This window comes from Epinephelus lanceolatus, chromosome 4 (genome assembly GCF_041903045.1).
Source record: "Epinephelus lanceolatus isolate andai-2023 chromosome 4, ASM4190304v1, whole genome shotgun sequence".
NCBI lineage: Eukaryota > Metazoa > Chordata > Actinopteri > Perciformes > Serranidae > Epinephelus > Epinephelus lanceolatus.
The window spans coordinates 43,671,744-43,688,415 of record NC_135737.1 but is presented as its reverse complement, the minus strand read 5'-3'; the positions used below and the strand labels follow the sequence as shown (position 1 = coordinate 43,688,415).

General features: G+C 42.3%; 1 protein-coding gene across 3 annotated transcripts in view; it reads right to left on the bottom strand.

Moving 5' to 3' along the window:
* LOC117259624 (alpha-2-macroglobulin) overlaps positions 1-12,556 on the bottom strand; it is a 53,319-nt gene extending 40,763 nt beyond the window's left edge. For all 3 annotated transcript variants that reach the window (XM_033631091.2, XM_033631092.2, XM_033631093.2), the window contains exons 1-7: positions 12,303-12,556; positions 7,023-7,203; positions 5,924-6,080; positions 3,061-3,113; positions 2,078-2,098; positions 917-1,085; positions 712-796 (exon numbers count right to left, since the gene is read on the bottom strand). In XM_033631091.2, coding sequence (XP_033486982.2) covers positions 712-796; positions 917-1,085; positions 2,078-2,098; positions 3,061-3,113; positions 5,924-6,080; positions 7,023-7,203; positions 12,303-12,385 — 749 coding nt within the window. In that variant the 5' untranslated portion in view covers positions 12,386-12,556. The remainder of the gene's footprint in view (positions 1-711; positions 797-916; positions 1,086-2,077; positions 2,099-3,060; positions 3,114-5,923; positions 6,081-7,022; positions 7,204-12,302) is intronic.
* Positions 12,557-16,672: the final 4,116 nt, after the last annotated feature.

The window sequence follows — 16,672 nt, the reverse complement described above, 5'->3', positions numbered from 1 at the left end:
AGTCCGTCTGTTACTTTGTATGTTTCTCCTTACATTAGTCCGTTTGTTACATCGTTCAATGGTCCGTCTGTTACTTTGTACGTTACTCTGTACATTAGTCCATTTCTTATTTTGTATGTTGCTCCGTACATTACTCTGTACAGTACTCTGCTTATTACTTTGTCCATTGCTTAGTAGGTTTAGACAGTCTGATCATTTGTTGTCACAACAATTGGAGCCTTAAAACATGACAGCTGAGGCTAGCTAGAAACGTTCTCTGTATGATGTGGGACAAACACAAAACTGAGTGTGGCGGAGCTGCCGATGACTCAGCAGGTGTTAATGTGAAAAAAAGTAAAATTGTAGTGGGAATCAAAGCTTGAGTTAGCAGGCTGGTGAGCCAAGGTTCCAGACAGTCCCAATCACTAACAGTTCTTACATCAAGAATCACACTATATACTGTACAGTATAGTGTGATTGTTCTCAGTCACATTAGTTGACAACAAGTCTGGTCATCAGTTGCCAGTGAGCCGCTGTAACAGGAAACACTCAAGAATATAACCGTTTAAGCTTCAAGTCTCTAAGAAAATTTAAATATATGCAAAATAACTGTAATATCATTATGGTTTATATACAAAAAATGAGGATAGATTGACCTTAATAAATGGCTACCATCCTAAACTTCACTGCCCTTGCTAACTTCAGTCTGTCCTGTTAAAGTGGGACACTTACTTTCCACAAATCTTAATCGTTGCCTCTTTGTCCAGGATGGTGATCACACTGGGTAGATGAACCTTTACCTCATACTTTGGCAAAACTAAAGCAAAAGAAACACAATCAAAAATCTCACCACACAAAATTGACATAGATCAAATAAATTATTTTGGTTAACACATTCTTCTATTTCTATTTTTATTAGTCTGTAACTGAAACACACCGTATTCCTTGATGTCAAAGCTGTGGGAAATTTGCTCTCCTTTGTTTGTCGTTGCGGTGATCATGTAGGTTCCTTGTGCTGCCTCAGGAATCATGGGGTGGGAAAGATCAAGGATGCCGCTAACAAGTGTCCTATCCAACCACTGGGCAATGCGGTTTGAATTGGGATCCTACATAAAGACAGAGGTACATTTCATTAACGGTTGAGATCATCACTCATGGCTATCTGCTGCAGGTGACCAGCATAAGCAACTGAAGTTTAAGAGGGAAGGACCTCTTACTCCATTCTGCTAGATGCAGATTGTTTTTCCTGTCATTGTAAATTGTTTCAAATTAATCAGATGGCAAACAGTTTTGTCTGAATAAAAACCATTGTAAAAACTAGTGTGCTTCTTTCCACCCCTTCATCTGATCCTGTGCCCCTGCCTGAATTCTTCTGCTAGCTCCAGTTGTATGCCAAACTTGTGTCAAAATCATGAATATGACTATTTTTATCAATACAATCCCTCTCTTTTATCTTCTTGTAAAAATTTAAAGCAAAATCTTAAATGACTGAGTTGTTTTTTCCACCTGGACCTTTATGATCTGCCATTTCTCCTCTAATCTTCACGCTGTGACCTGTGACAGGCTGTTATGATACGATAACCATTGTACAGTCATACATATGTAGTTTGTTGTTGAGCTGCGAGCGTCATGTAGGTTTAAATTACCAAAGGTTTATGACAAAATCGCTTGGCGACACGAATCCCGTATGCACCAACGAGAGAGGGAGAGACGCTGTGCTGCTGCCAGAGGAGCTGCTGAATGAGTTCCCTCTGAGCGGTAAGTCACTAAAAGAGTCTGAGAAGTCTGGGACTGTTCATAAAACATTCAGGACGCCAGAGTTTATTCCACACTACTGAAGCTGCTCCTCTTTTTGGCACCACCGTAGAGTTGGTTATAATTTTGCTTTCAGCCATGCTTGTTGTTGCCGTGGGTAACAGTATGACATCAACATGTCAGCAAATCAAAATATCGCGAATATCATGATATAAATTTTTCTTATATTAAAAATTATGTCCTGAATGACATGACATGGCACACTCTCATCACATAAAACCACACTTGACTAATAGCTAGGATAGCACAGGGTCTCATTACAATGAATTTTAGGAAAGCTTACCTGCAGCTCCACCACTTTGTACTGAAAAAGAAGAAAAAAAGGTGAAGTTAATAAGCTGAACATAGAATTTGCACAATATTTCCAATTAGAACACTCTTATAAAAATTAGTTTACAGAAAAAAAAGATCTTCATCTTGTCTGTTTTTCCACAGCAAAACCTTTTTTTTCTTGACAAACAAGAACTGGGAGGTTGGCAATATTCACCATGGCTGAGCAAACAAAGAAAAGTGCCATCCACAACAAATAAAATCCGAGGGAAAAGGTATTTTTGGTTCACAATTGACCCACAAACTCATGTTTTGTGGACAAACTTCGTTCAAACCCATGGACATTTATTTTAAATTTGAGTCAAGATCCCACAGTTTGTCAGGAAATGTGTATAACAGTATTTTTATGTTTGATATTATGGTGTGGTCATGAAAATACTTTCAATATTCTACTCATACATCTTTAATCAAGCACTGGAAGCAACACAGTGTTGGATACTACGACACAGTGTGGGTAAATAAAGGAGGATCCTATAAATTCCAGCTTTAGTGTTTCCAGTATGACCATCTGAATCCGTCTTCAGAGCTGAAGGGACGCACTACTTTCTACCAGCCTACATCATCACGATACATCTGAATTAATTTCACGTTCGCTGCACGCAGTTGTGTTTTTAGCTTCTCCACACAAACGGAAAAGGCCTTGAGCCCGTATTGATTCAGATGTTTGGGTCAAATGCAGTGTGTGCCAAATGAACTCTGACAGCATGTTTATCACACTACTCCACACAGCGCTTCACGCCCACGCTGTCTTCAAAATCAACAAACAGCCCTCCTTTCACCTCCCACTCTCTGAACCAAAATAGACCTCGCTCTCCAGATTCACCGGCTGCCTGGTAGAAATCACACCAGATTACAAAGTTCACTGGCTGGAATTACTACACTCATCATGCAATATCACATCGTTCTGAAGGGCAAAAATGGATAAATAAAACTCACCACTCGACTGACGGGGATGAAATTGGCGTCCATGGAGACGATTCGGAACTGGACTTTAAAGAAAAGAGGAAAAAAAAAGGAATTAGTGTCAATTTATTCTCTAAAAATAACTCAAAAACACAAATACATAACACCAGACAGAAAAGACAGAAAACAAAATGAATAAAACCCCACAGTACAGCAGGTGGGACGAGGAGGAATATCTAAAAGGCACCTTTTCAATAAAATGTATCAACATATTATTGTTAAAGGGGCACTGCAGCACTTTAGCATTGTTCTTCCATGAAAATTGGGGACTGATTTAATAAAGTACGGTCAAAATTGGGGGCAGACCCAGAACACACTGGAGGAATTATATATCTCATCTGGCCTTGACGTCCTCCAGGAGGAGCTGGAAAGCGTTGCTGGGGAGTTTGTTTGGCCTGCTGCCCCCACGACCAGGCCCCGATAAGCAGATGAAAATGGATGGACGGTCAAAATTGAAGCAGCATAGGCCAAGACATCATTTTCCCTGAAGAAGTGGTGGTCCAATCTCTAAAAACACTTCTCATAATGCTACTCAACAGCATGTTTTTGTTAGACCCCCTTTGCCTGGTAAAACCCCGTCTGGAATACAGAATATTTATGAAAAATCCCCGAGCAGAAGCCAAAATAACCCCGATGACATCACTATGAAAATCATTTTCTCAGACTGGACAGAGTGATGGAGCAGGGTCTAATGGCAGATGCCTTGCATTCTGAGAAACACAGGATTTTGGAGCTTGACCCTTGACCCTTTGAAACCTGGAGCGATATCACTTTTCATGTGCTGCTGTTAGTAACCTTCCTCAAGTATTTTAACCTTTGAACCCTGAGCAAACGATTTCTGTCAAAAACATGAGGAAAAATGCATTGAGTAACCTGTCATGTGACGCTCATCACGTGCCACCCCCCGCACACACTGGACGTGTCATTCTGCAGCTCGTCAACAGACGACAACAGACAAATATCTTCTTGGCCATGGTCTTTATAATGACAAAGTTGTTGCCTGATTAGCTCAGGATATTTCTCAACTTCAACAATGAATCTGTCCTCATCCAGTCTGTATCACACATGAGACTCGACGAGTTCTCTTTGCATCACTGGTGAGAGGAGTCAAGCTGCTATAGGAGCAGAGAGCTGCTACAGGAGCCAGTATGTACAAGCAGAGAGCGAATTGGGAGGGGGCGGGGGATGCATTTAATTCTGGGAGCAGTGAGGGTGGAAATAGGGCAGTGGCGTAAAGTGCCATGGGGCTGCCACCCGTGTGGGGTTGAACATTGAAAACAATAGGGGTGTAGTTTCTGAAGTGTGACATTTGCCGCAAGTGTGTTTTCGCCTTTATGGTCAGAGCCCCCTGCTGGACAATTTGAGACATTACAGACTGTTTTATCTTTATAATATTATAAATGACAATGAAAATATTACATTTCCGCATATCTGTGGTTCACAACGCCAATACCGACATCTCGATAATCAGCCGATATCAACCAGCAATGACCAACGTATCAGACTCTAGTCTGGCCAGGCTGACAAAGTGTTTCAGAGATGGAGTGAAAATGTTGCTAGAATTAGCCTCCCCCTTCACATTCGATCTTCCCAGTCCCTAGAGACTTTTAAATCCTCCCTAACAACCTTTCTCTTCCACCTGGCGTATCATTCAGCCCGAGCACGATGATCTCAGTTTTTTAAATTGCTATTTTAATGTTTGCTATTTTTCTGTTTTCTTATCATTGTTTTCTACATCTATTCTATTTTTATTATTGATGTTGTTTTAACTCTGTACCCACCTATGCGCAGCACTTTGGTCGACTGCCGTCGTTTTAATTGGCTCTAGAAATAAATCCTGACTTGACTTACTAACTGGAGCCAAAAGCTTCATATTCATGTATGCCGCAAACGTTAGCTAAAGCTCTGAATCAAAGTGTGTCGTCCGCCTCACTCCCTGCCACTACAGACCGTCTCACCAGGAGGAGAGTTGGCAGAGGCTGCAACAACCTTAATCCAGCCAGTGCAAACCCCTTGCTATGGGGCACCAGACAGCCCCGACTCCCCGCTAGATCAGCAAACTTTCTGTTGCTGCAGTTACACAAGATAGACCCAGTGCTGCTGCTGGCCACCAGCCCGCCCTGACATGCAGCGCTGGGGGTTTTGCACTGGCCAAATTTGAGCCGCTACAGCTGCTAACCAAAGGTCTGTCTGGGAAAACACTGGGCTACTGTATGAAGCATGTGTCCATGGTCATCTGGTGGGAGGAGCTTAGTAAAGAGTGCGAAGAGCTGCAGGAGAAGGATGTATATTCAAATTCTGCCTTTTATGTTTTTGCCATTTTCAGATTTCTGCCTACCCCGCAACAATGTTATACTAATCTGACACTAACATATTGATTGTTCCAAAAATTACATCAAAGTTAAGAAGAAGAAAAAAAACACTCCAAATCCACAAGATTAAAAATTCATTTAAAAATACCGTGGGCTTTGAATGGTGATTTGACAAATGTGTTCTTACATATATTTTATTGCACACTTCCTCTACCAACAACTCTTGAGGAACCACCGTTCTCCTCTGAACTGAATACAGACATAATTCCTGTGCTGAATACAGACATAATTCCTAAAGTTGTCAAGTAATGGCTCAGCATTATGCAGATATTCTAATGTAGTCCAAAATGTGCAAGTGCAGCTGAATCTGTAAGCAGTGCAGAGGAGATAATGTGGGCTGTATGAACAGTGCGACTGCAGCAGAGCAGCAGCAACTCTACCTCACAGCAGGAGGCTCAGACGCTTTAGAACTTCCTCCTGTTGGACACGATCAGCGTAATAACACCACAGCATTCAACACTAACCAGTCTGTCCAGGTTTGTAGATGGGCTTATCAGTCTGGATGATGTGGATGAAACCAGGAGGCTCGATGAGGATTTTGGACTTCTTGCTCATCGAGGCGCTCTCACCCTGAATGGTGACGTTTATGGTTGCCACAGTTTTGGTGCGCACTGTTGGGACCTGAAACACCAGAAAAACACACGTGTCAGAGAGGACCAGGGGATATTTGAATCTTCAGGAGGAGAGACAGAAAGAAAGGGGAGGGTGCTTTTAAATTTAGTTTTGTGCAGAAGCACAACTTGTGCCCAGCTGAGAAGAACTTCTCTAGATTGTACATTTTGTCTCTGCAGTGCAACATCTGTCAACTATAATGGTACAAATTGAGCAACAGACCTCTTCCACTACACAAGGTTAATTATGAAATGTCGTCATCCTTGTGTAGCATATGTTTTCACTTGCTAATGTAGCTGCTATTACATAACAGGGACTTGAACAACTTCCAAAATTTGTGAGGGGTGTTTTTTCCCCTCCTTGTGTGTGTGTGTGTGTTGTGAGACTGAGGGTAGGGGGTCGGGAGCAGGGGGGTGTAGTCCAGAGGAATGCAGGTACATCGCTAGCCTTTGGCAGAAAGCAGCCTTTGTTTAGTTGCAGATAGACAAATGCCAGACTCAGCCTGCTGCAGGGCCAAACACTGCGGAATGAAGTGAAACTAAGTGCTATTGTCACAGAGCTGATTGGGGTCGGCAGGTCGTTTCGCATCAATATGGAGCAAGCCCCGTAAGTTGCATAACAGCGGGCAGCGGTGTGACGGAAACCAGAGCACTAATTTACAGAGAACCATTGGCGTTGACAGCCCCAGTCATGGCGCCAGCTGGATAATTAGGTACATAATGACTGTGGTATTTGTGCCATTAGTTTAATGGGGGGGGTAGAGGACGAGGAGAGGAAAGTACACTGCGCCTGGAAACCTCATGGATGCATTTAACCACTAAAAACATTAAAAGTTAAGATGTGCTCTGGTCGTCCTCGCTGCCACTGACGATGCACAAGCAAATCCCAAAGTGAAATATGACACGCCACTCTGCAAATTGCCAAACTGTGTGTACACATGTTGAGTCAGACCTGGAAGTTTAAGCAGCGGTAAAAGTCCCTTTCGACAGCCTCCTCCAGAATGGTCGTTCTGCCAGAGTCCATTTCGAGGGCGATGGTCAGAGAGACAGGCTCGGTGGGGCCGTGGATGTGGGCACACAGGGTCTCCTGTTTCCCTCCTCTCACCTGGGAGCTCACAGTCACTGCAAAAATACTGCAGGTAGAGACAGGACATTAGTGGAGATTGAAAAGGACATGATGTGCTACAGATCCAAACAAAACAACTAGGGCTGCCCCTTAAAAGTTGGAGATTCAAATAGTCAGTTGGAGACCCCTCAGTTGACTGAGTCGAACAGTCTTTTGTATTTTGCAAGTCTAACCGCTGTGCAGTGGATTTCTGGGGATGTTTTGGTCCCCAGATTTTGCTGCAGAGTGACTTTCACGCTACTCTTTGGTACAGTCAGCTGCGGACGTGATGCAGTGGCACAGAGGAGGAGAAACTTTCTATCGTAAGGCTCAGAGATACTTATTATGACACAGCCTCTATACAACAACAACAAAAGGCAGCCCAATGGATCATTTCTGACAAGAAGAAATACTTGTTTCTACTCCAGCATTACAATAGTCGTTCGTATGGATTTTGTGATCGCAATAATGTTTTTTGTCAATTATTTGAACCCTGAAACTTCTCTAGTACTCACTGAGGCTGAGCATGCAGCAAATCAGTTAGCTATTATTGGCATCACCTGTTTGATTTTGATTTTATTCAATAAATTAACACATAGAACACAAATGTGCTTTGAATGTTTTGGAGCCAGCCCCAAGTGGACATTTGATGAACTGCATTTTTTGGCACTTCCACACTGACGTCATTGTTCAGCTATAAAATCTGGAGGTTCCACTCAGTAAATACCCACAGTACACTACCTGCTCAGCATCAAGTGGCAGACAGACGCAGTTAGTAACCAGCTGGTGGACACAGCTGAGCAATTAGCAGCTAACGAGACAGATAAGTGCTGGAGGAGACCAAAACAGAGCTAAAAGGAGAGTGAACATTGGGCTTACATTCACCATGGGGCCAAAAACCCAACTCTAAATGAACTCTAATGTTGCTTTCTGTCTATTCGATATGTTAATAAGCAAATATTCACATTCACTATATCAACTTTAACAGTGATGTCAGTGTTGTGCTAACAGCTTAAAGGCAAAGAAGACTTTTATTGCAGGTTTACAGTTAAATTCATCAGGATGTTGCTATAAAGTCATGACTTATTTCCGCTGCGGTCCTGAGGTCTCATTTATAAAACAGTGTGCATGATCCATGCTAAAAATGTACATGTGGACAAAAGCCAAACATGCTTGGCTTGGCTAAAAAATATTCAACAATTTTTAAACTCAAGCTTCCACCTCACCATCTGTGTCACCAATTTCCTGTCTCCAAAATATTCGTAAGCATAGGTCAAAGTTTCTCCCATCAAGTCTGTTTTTTATAGATCACAACTTTTGTGTGGGGAAATGGCGTACTCCTCTTTCAGACCTTGTTTTGTGCGTACGCAGTGTTTATAAATAAGACTCCTGTAGTCTAGGCTAGGAGGCAAACAAGAAAAGGGAATGACATTATGCAACTAACTACTCCCATTTTTACACATTATGGCTGGGCGATACGGAGAAAACTCTAATATCACTGTATTTTTGACCAAATATCTTGATATCAATATTGCAATATTGTAGGACTGACTACTGGTGCTTTCACAGTGAAACATTTACACATTGAGATTTGTGTTAAAAAATCATCAGTAATGAGAATACAATGACTAAGTGGGTCCAGGCAAATAATAGAACAGCTAGAACATTCTGGTAAGCTCAGAAAATTACATAATTTTACTGTAATTCAGCCTTTAAAACCAGAAAAGACAACATTTACGAAATTACAACATCCAAAATCTAAGATGATATGTAGTCTCACATCATGATAGATATAATATTGATATATTGCTCAGCCCTAAGTAATACAAACAAATATGTGTGGCTGTAGCTAACGATGTTGTGACTGTCTATTTTTTGTCTCTGCCTGTGTCGCTGTGTATCAGTCTGTGTTCCCTTCTACATGTGGAGTTTTTTGAAGGTCAGTGAACCCAGCACAGGTGAAACTCTTTCTTTTTTCCTCGGCAGCAGTTTGTGGAGTTTTGAGTGGCGAGGTTAATAGGTGATCAGTTGATCCGATCAGAGCTGATCAGATAAGAATGATGAATGACAGGAGCAGCTGTCTGTGAATGAGCACAAACATTTAGACCCAGCGCAATGAACGGTTTCACATTCTGTGCTCCTTCGTTCTGCTGCTCCGTCTGTTCTCAGAGTACGCTCTGCACTGCAAGAGTGGGGAGCAATTAATAGCTGAACGGCAGAGGTTTTAATCGTGTTGGGCAGCTACAAATAAATGAAACGCAATTTCAATTTCATGAGTAATTTTCGGGTTGTTTCAGATCAGATACCCTAGCCCTTGTATTCAGGCCATTAGAATCCCAAACATACTGAAAACACCCTGTAAAATAATTTGGACATAGACCTTGTAAAATGTAACAGACCATAATAAGTTTTTAACTGTTGCATTCTACCTTAAACATGGAGCCAATCCAACTCCTTTAAATGGTTTGGACTAATAAACTTTCTTGGACCAAGATTGTTAAATTACGTTCAGTATTAAATTACGTTACTCCATGAGGTGGAGGTGAACATTGGGAGATCAGTTAGAGAATTTTGACATTGAATCAGCTATAATCAATATTTTTACAAGAACAATGGGTTACAAAAAGGTGAAAGGTGTCACTCTTATCATTAAAAACCACAGACTGTGTAAATATTAGACACAGTTACCGTGACGCCACCCACTGGTTTGTTGAAGTCTCTAGTTTTTGCCATTTCCATCTTGGTTATTGGAGCCTGAAGTGGTCGTATTTGGACCATATTTGACTCATAGACTGTAGCCACACCTCACAGCTTGTCACTCAATCGGCCTCACTCTGTGGAGCTTCGGGCCTTCATAAAATGTAAATGGATGAGTTATAAAAAAATGTTACCCCCCGCACAGTTGTCATGAATGTTGAAATTAGCTATAAATATCAAAACTGTTTTTGTACCAGGCTGTAAACATGTTTATTTCTGCTGTAAAGTTGAGCATTTTAACATGGAGGTCTGTGGGGGTTCTCTCTGTTTTGGAGCCAGCCTCAAGTGCCCATTCAATTAACTGCAGTTTTCGATACTCAAGCATTGGCTTCATTTTACAGCAGAAAAATCAAAGGTTCCGCTCAGTAAAAACCCGCTGTGCACTCCCTGCTCAGCACCAAGTGGCAGACAGACACAGTTAGCAACTAGCTGAAGGACACAGCTGAGCAATTAGCAGCTATAGAGACTGATATAAGTGCTGGAGGAGACCAAAACAGAGCAAAAAGAAGAGTGAAATATGGGCTTACATTCATCAAGGGGCCAGAAACACAACTCCAAATAAATACTAATGTTGCTTCCTGTCTATATATGTTACCTATGTAAATAGGCAAATATACACTAGGGTTGCAGCGGTATGAGATTTTCACGGTATGATAGCCGCCTCAGAAAACATCGCGATTTTATGGTATCACAGAATTATTTTCAGTCAGAATGACCCTTGAAGTAATTAATATGGAAGGGTTATTTCTGGTTAAACAACCTTTTGTTTTTTTAAACTATAAACTTAAAACCATTTTTAAATGGAAGTTTGTGCGAAAAGTCTCCCTTTTGAAACAACCTAAATAAAATAACTAAAATAAAGTTGAGATTTAACTGTCCAGTTGCATTTTTTTTTAATATTGTAGATAAGCAAATGTACACGATAAGATAATCGTCAATTTAGATATCACGGTATACCTTGAAACCGGAACCGCTGCAACAGTGATGTCAGTGTTGTGTTAACAGCTTAGTGGGCAGGAAATCTGTTTTTGCAGGTTATAATGTGCAAAAAGACCAGTGGTGGAAAGTAACTAATTATATTTACTCCAGTTTGAGGTATTTGTACTTACATGGGTTTTTCTATCTTCTGCTGCTTTATACTTTTACTTCACTCCATTTTAAAAGGACATGTCGTGCTTTTTACTTCACTACATTTACAAAAAAATATAATAATATCAGTCGCAGAACTTTTACTTTTGATACTTACACAGTTTGGTTACAATCTGTACTTTTACTCTTTTTTCTCAACTTTTATATTGTGGTCCTTCTACTTAAGTGCATATGTGCAGATTATGGAGAGATATATGGGGCACGTCCCCCTCAATGTTTAGTATTTGTTCCCCTCAATAAAATGATGCAGAAAAGTTACACAAATTGATGCACAAAAAATTCTCCAGCAATAGATCTGAGTACTTCTTCCACCACTATGCAAATAAATATTAGAAATATGGTGTTACTTTAACATGCAGTCCATGTAAATAGCAGGGAAGGACACCCAAAACAACCACTGTGCTGAATATGTTGTGTTTGAGGCTGGTTGGTGTACAGGGGCCTGCTGCTGCTGCTGCTGCTGCTGCCAATGAGAAATAAAGGACACATTTAATTGAGTTTTGGGTGGTGCTGCTGAGAATATTGATGCCCTTTTATCCGGAGCGGAAGTTGCATGATGATGAAAAATCACTGGACTCTGATACTAAACTATGAGAGGCATTTCAGTTAAGATGACCACAGTGCAGATAACACACACACACACACACACACACACACACACACACACACACACACACACACACACACACGGGGCTGCAAAACAAAGGTCGGGACATGATCAATATGCAGAGATGAGAGAAGAGAAAGACATCTGTTTGGCCTCAGAGTCTTAAACAGCATCACATGTTCCCTTTAAACTGATAATGAGTCTCCACTTTAGATGATTTAGTAGATTCATTAAATAAGATCTTTGGTATTTGGGTGGTATTTTCACACACTACACACACACACTACACACACACACACACACACACACACACACACACACACACACAATGGTGGGTACTGCTCCTCTACAGATTGCATAACAGCAGCCTACCCTGAGGCCAACCACTGGACTCTGCTGCACCAGGACGATACTGGAATTTGCTCCCTGATACCAAACATCCAACAACACGACATCAAATTCAACTTTTCGCAAACTTCATCACGTGCAGCTGCCTCTCCTGCAAACACCGGCGCGTGCACTTGGCGTCTCCTCGTGTGACGCACACAGCAAACTTTTGCAGACGAGCCGAGATGCGACAGTTTGTTAAGAAAGCGCGTTTGTCCTTAACTTACGTGTCATTGAGGTGGGCCGATGTCGCAGTTTGCAGGAGCGCTGAGGCGATGATGACAGCAAACATTTGGAGGACAGGTGCCATGTCTGCACAGCACAGTCGGTGCTTTGCTTTGCAAGCAGCGGGACAACTTGAGCGGAGCGGACTGCACCGGAGGAGGACGTTACTCCCAGTCTGTTCCCCCCACTGCGGGCCGGAGTCAGAGAGAGGCGGACAGGGATGTGCAGGGCAAGTTGCTCAATCGGAGGAGGAGGTGGTTTGCTGTTTATACCCCCAAACCACCGCCACCCCCTCCCTTTCAGTCACTCCCCCCCAACTCCGTTGGACCTTTGCAGCCTCCTCCCTATTCCCAACAGAGTTTCACTTCCCAAAAGTTGAATCACACAGTCCTGCCTGCTGCCAGCTCCACTCCTCCAGTTTCTGAGGAATTTCAGAAAAGTGCACACCGCAGTGGGTGAGGGGGTGAAACAGGGTGGGTGAGGGGGTGAATACAGGAGCTGGTCTCATACAGGAGCATGGTGGCCAGGCAGTTTCAACTCTTGAGCAACAAGTGGCCTGACTACAGGGTATTGAAGGCAACAGAGATAAGACATGCTGAGGGAGATAATCTCACCATCTGTGGGGTCCTGAGTGGCTCCACGGAGGCCCCAGGCAATTTCTCCCACTATGCAAATGTATGATATTGACTTTTACAATCATACATCTCACAGTCAACTCTTTCTGCAAGCACGCTGCACACAGCTCTGCTCTTCAGTAGTAAATCAGCTAAACAGCAGCCTGCAAGGGAGGACTCTGAAGCTTAAAGGTCCAGTTTGCAGGATTTAGGGGGATATATTGGCAGAAATATAACATATAATAAGTATGTTTTCTTTAGTGTATAATCACCTGAAAATCAAAAAATTCTTTATTGAGTGTTTCTAGCTATTTAAATCAGACTCAGAATCAGAAATACTTTATTGATCCCCGAGGGGACATTATTTATATTACAGGTGCTCCTTGCAAGAGAGGAAAGATATGTGAAAATATAAGAAATTTAAACAATAGTATTAACAAATATATAGTTAAATAAACAGGAATTATTAACAAACATAAACGTAAATAAATATACATATATATATATATATATATATATATATACAGTACAGGCCAAAAGTTTGGACACACCTTCTCATTCAATGCGTTTTCTTTATTTTCATGACTATTTACATTGTAGATTCTCACTGAAGGCATCAAAACTATGAATGAACACATGTGGAGTTATGTACTTAACAAAAAAAGGTGAAATAACTGAAAACATGTTTTATATTCTAGTTTCTTCAAAATAGCCACCCTTTGCTCTGATTACTGCTTTGCACACTCTTGGCATTCTCTCCATGAGCTTCAAGAGGTAGTCACCTGAAATGGTTTTCCAACAGTCTTGAAGGAGTTCCCAGAGGTGTTTAGCACTTGTTGGCCCCTTTGCCTTCACTCTGCGGTCCAGCTCACCCCAAACCATCTCGATTGGGTTCAGGTCCGGTGACTGTGGAGGCCAGGTCATCTGCCGCAGCACTCCATCACTCTCCTTCTTGGTCAAATAGCCCTTACACAGCCTGGAGGTGTGTTTGGGGTCATTGTCCTGTTGAAAAATAAATGATCGTCCAACTAAACACAAACCGGATGGGATGGCATGTCGCTGCAGGATGCTGTGGTAGCCATGCTGGTTCAGTGTGCCTTCAATTTTGAATAAATCCCCAACAGTGTCACCAGCAAAACACCCCCACACCATCACACCTCCTCCTCCATGCTTCACAGTGGGAACCAGGCATGTGGAATCCATCCGTTCACCTTTTCTGCGTCTCACAAAGACACGGCGGTTGGAACCAAAGATCTCAAATTTGGACTCATCAGACCAAAGCACAGATTTCCACTGGTCTAATGTCCATTCCTTGTGTTTCTTGGCCCAAACAAATCTCTTCTGCTTGTTGCCTCTCCTTAGCAGTGGTTTCCTAGCAGCTATTTGACCATGAAGGCCTGATTCGCGCAGTCTCCTCTTAACAGTTGTTCTAGAGATGGGTCTGCTGCTAGAACTCTGTGTGGCATTCATCTGGTCTCTGATCTGAGCTGCTGTTAACTTGCCATTTCTGAGGCTGGTGACTCGGATGAACTTATCCTCAGAAGCAGAGGTGACTCTTGGTCTTCCTTTCCTGGGTCGGTCCTCATGTGTGCCAGTTTTGTTGTAGCGCTTGATGGTTTTTGCGACTCCACTTGGGGACACATTTAAAGTTTTTGCAATTTTCCGGACTGACTGACCTTCATTTCTTAAAGTAATGATGGCCACTCGTTTTTCTTTAGTTAGCTGATTGGTTCTTGCCATAATATGAATTTTAACAGTTGTCCAATAGGGCTGTCGGCTGTGTATTAACCTGACTTCTGCACAACACAACTGATGGTCCCAACCCCATTGATAAAGCAAGAAATTCCACTAATTAACCCTGATAAGGCACACCTGTGAAGTGGAAACCATTTCAGGTGACTACCTCTTGAAGCTCATGGAGAGAATGCCAAGAGTGTGCAAAGCAGTAATCAGAGCAAAGGGTGGCTATTTTGAAGAAACTAGAATATAAAACATGTTTTCAGTTATTTCACCTTTTTTTGTTAAGTACATAACTCCACATGTGTTCATTCATAGTTTTGATGCCTTCAGTGAGAATCTACAATGTAAATAGTCATGAAAATAAAGAAAACGCATTGAATGAGAAGGTGTGTCCAAACTTTTGGCCTGTACTGTACATATATATTGTAAACTGAACAAGATTATTTACACAAACAGCATATATACAGTCAGGGTGAATGGGGTTACTGCACAAGTTAAAATCACCTGGTCTGTTTGGTTTGGGGAGGAAGAGACCTCTGTGGATAATTCTGTTTCTGCTGAAAACCTCCTGAACATCTAGATCTTATGTTATTGGAGAAAAAAGGTGACCACATATGAGCATGGGTTGGACTAGCCGCCTGCAGCAACATGCCAAACTGTGTCAGATATACATGGATTTGCAGCATGTCACTGCATTATTTGGTGTTTTTATCAGTTTAAATCACCAGTTCTGAGCTCCTCACCCTGTCTCTAAGGATGAGCCCAGCCACCATACAGAGGAAACTTGTTTCAGTATCTGCAAACTCATTCTCTCGGTCGCTACCCAAAGCTCACAACCATAGGTCAGGGTTGGGTTGTAGATGGATTCGAGAAGACCTTGAAGACATGGCAAATTTGGACCTCGAGTATGTTGCCTGGTATGGACACAGCCCCTGGAGCCAGACCGGTCAGGGGGCACGGTCGGGGTTAGCTGGAAGACCCAACATGGAGCCGCCACCCTGTGGGTCCACCATCTGCAGGGATTGGAATTGGGGTCAGGTGCATTGTGAGCCTGGTGGCAGGCAGGAGCAGTGATCCAGGCATGCTGACCCTTGCAGGCGCAGACTGAAGTACAGTACTTGGTAAAATATACTTAGTTCCATTCCATGACTATGATTGACAGCTGTTGTTGGTAACACACCGCCAGTCATAGCAATGTGCTCGTAAAAACAGTGAGGAAGAACAGTGGTAACAACATTGTTGTAAAGCAATTCAGAATTTAAAATACAGATAACCTGTTTAACACAATCTAACAGATCACATACATGGAACATATCTCAAAGCCAGTAACAAACTCCCTGTACTGCTGGTGACATCAGTGCCCCCAGAATCAACATACCTGGCAGGACTCTCTGTACTACAATAACTGATACACATAAATATCAAATTTCTGACTTTAGTCAATTCATTCATTCATTCATCTTCTAACCGCTTCATCCTCTTGAGGGTCACGGGGGGGGCGGAGCCTGTCCCAGCTGACATCGGGCGAGAGGCAGGGTTCACCCTGGACAGGTCGCCAGACTATCACAGGGCTGACACATAGAGACAAACAACCATTCACACTCACATTCACACCTACGGCCAATTTAGAGTCACCTACATGTCTTTGGACTGTGGGAGGAAGCCGGAGTGCCCGGAGAGAACCCACGCTGACACGGGGAGAACCTGCAAACTCCGCACAGAAGGGCTCCCACGCCCGGGATCGAACCGGCAACCCTCTTGCTGTGAGGCGAGAGTGCTAACCACCACACCACCGTGCCGCCCACTTTAGTCAATTATTTTATTTTCTATTATTTTTCACTCCCTTCATACTACTACCATTCAGCTGTTTTATTTCTATTGTTTTCTAAAAGTTTATTTTTTTATTTTATTTTTTTACCGATAAAATAAAATGATTTTGAAATCAAGTTCTATTTGATAGCATCTCTTCATCAGTCTCTGTGTCTGCCCACGTCTCTCAAACCTATCCTCCAGTTTTT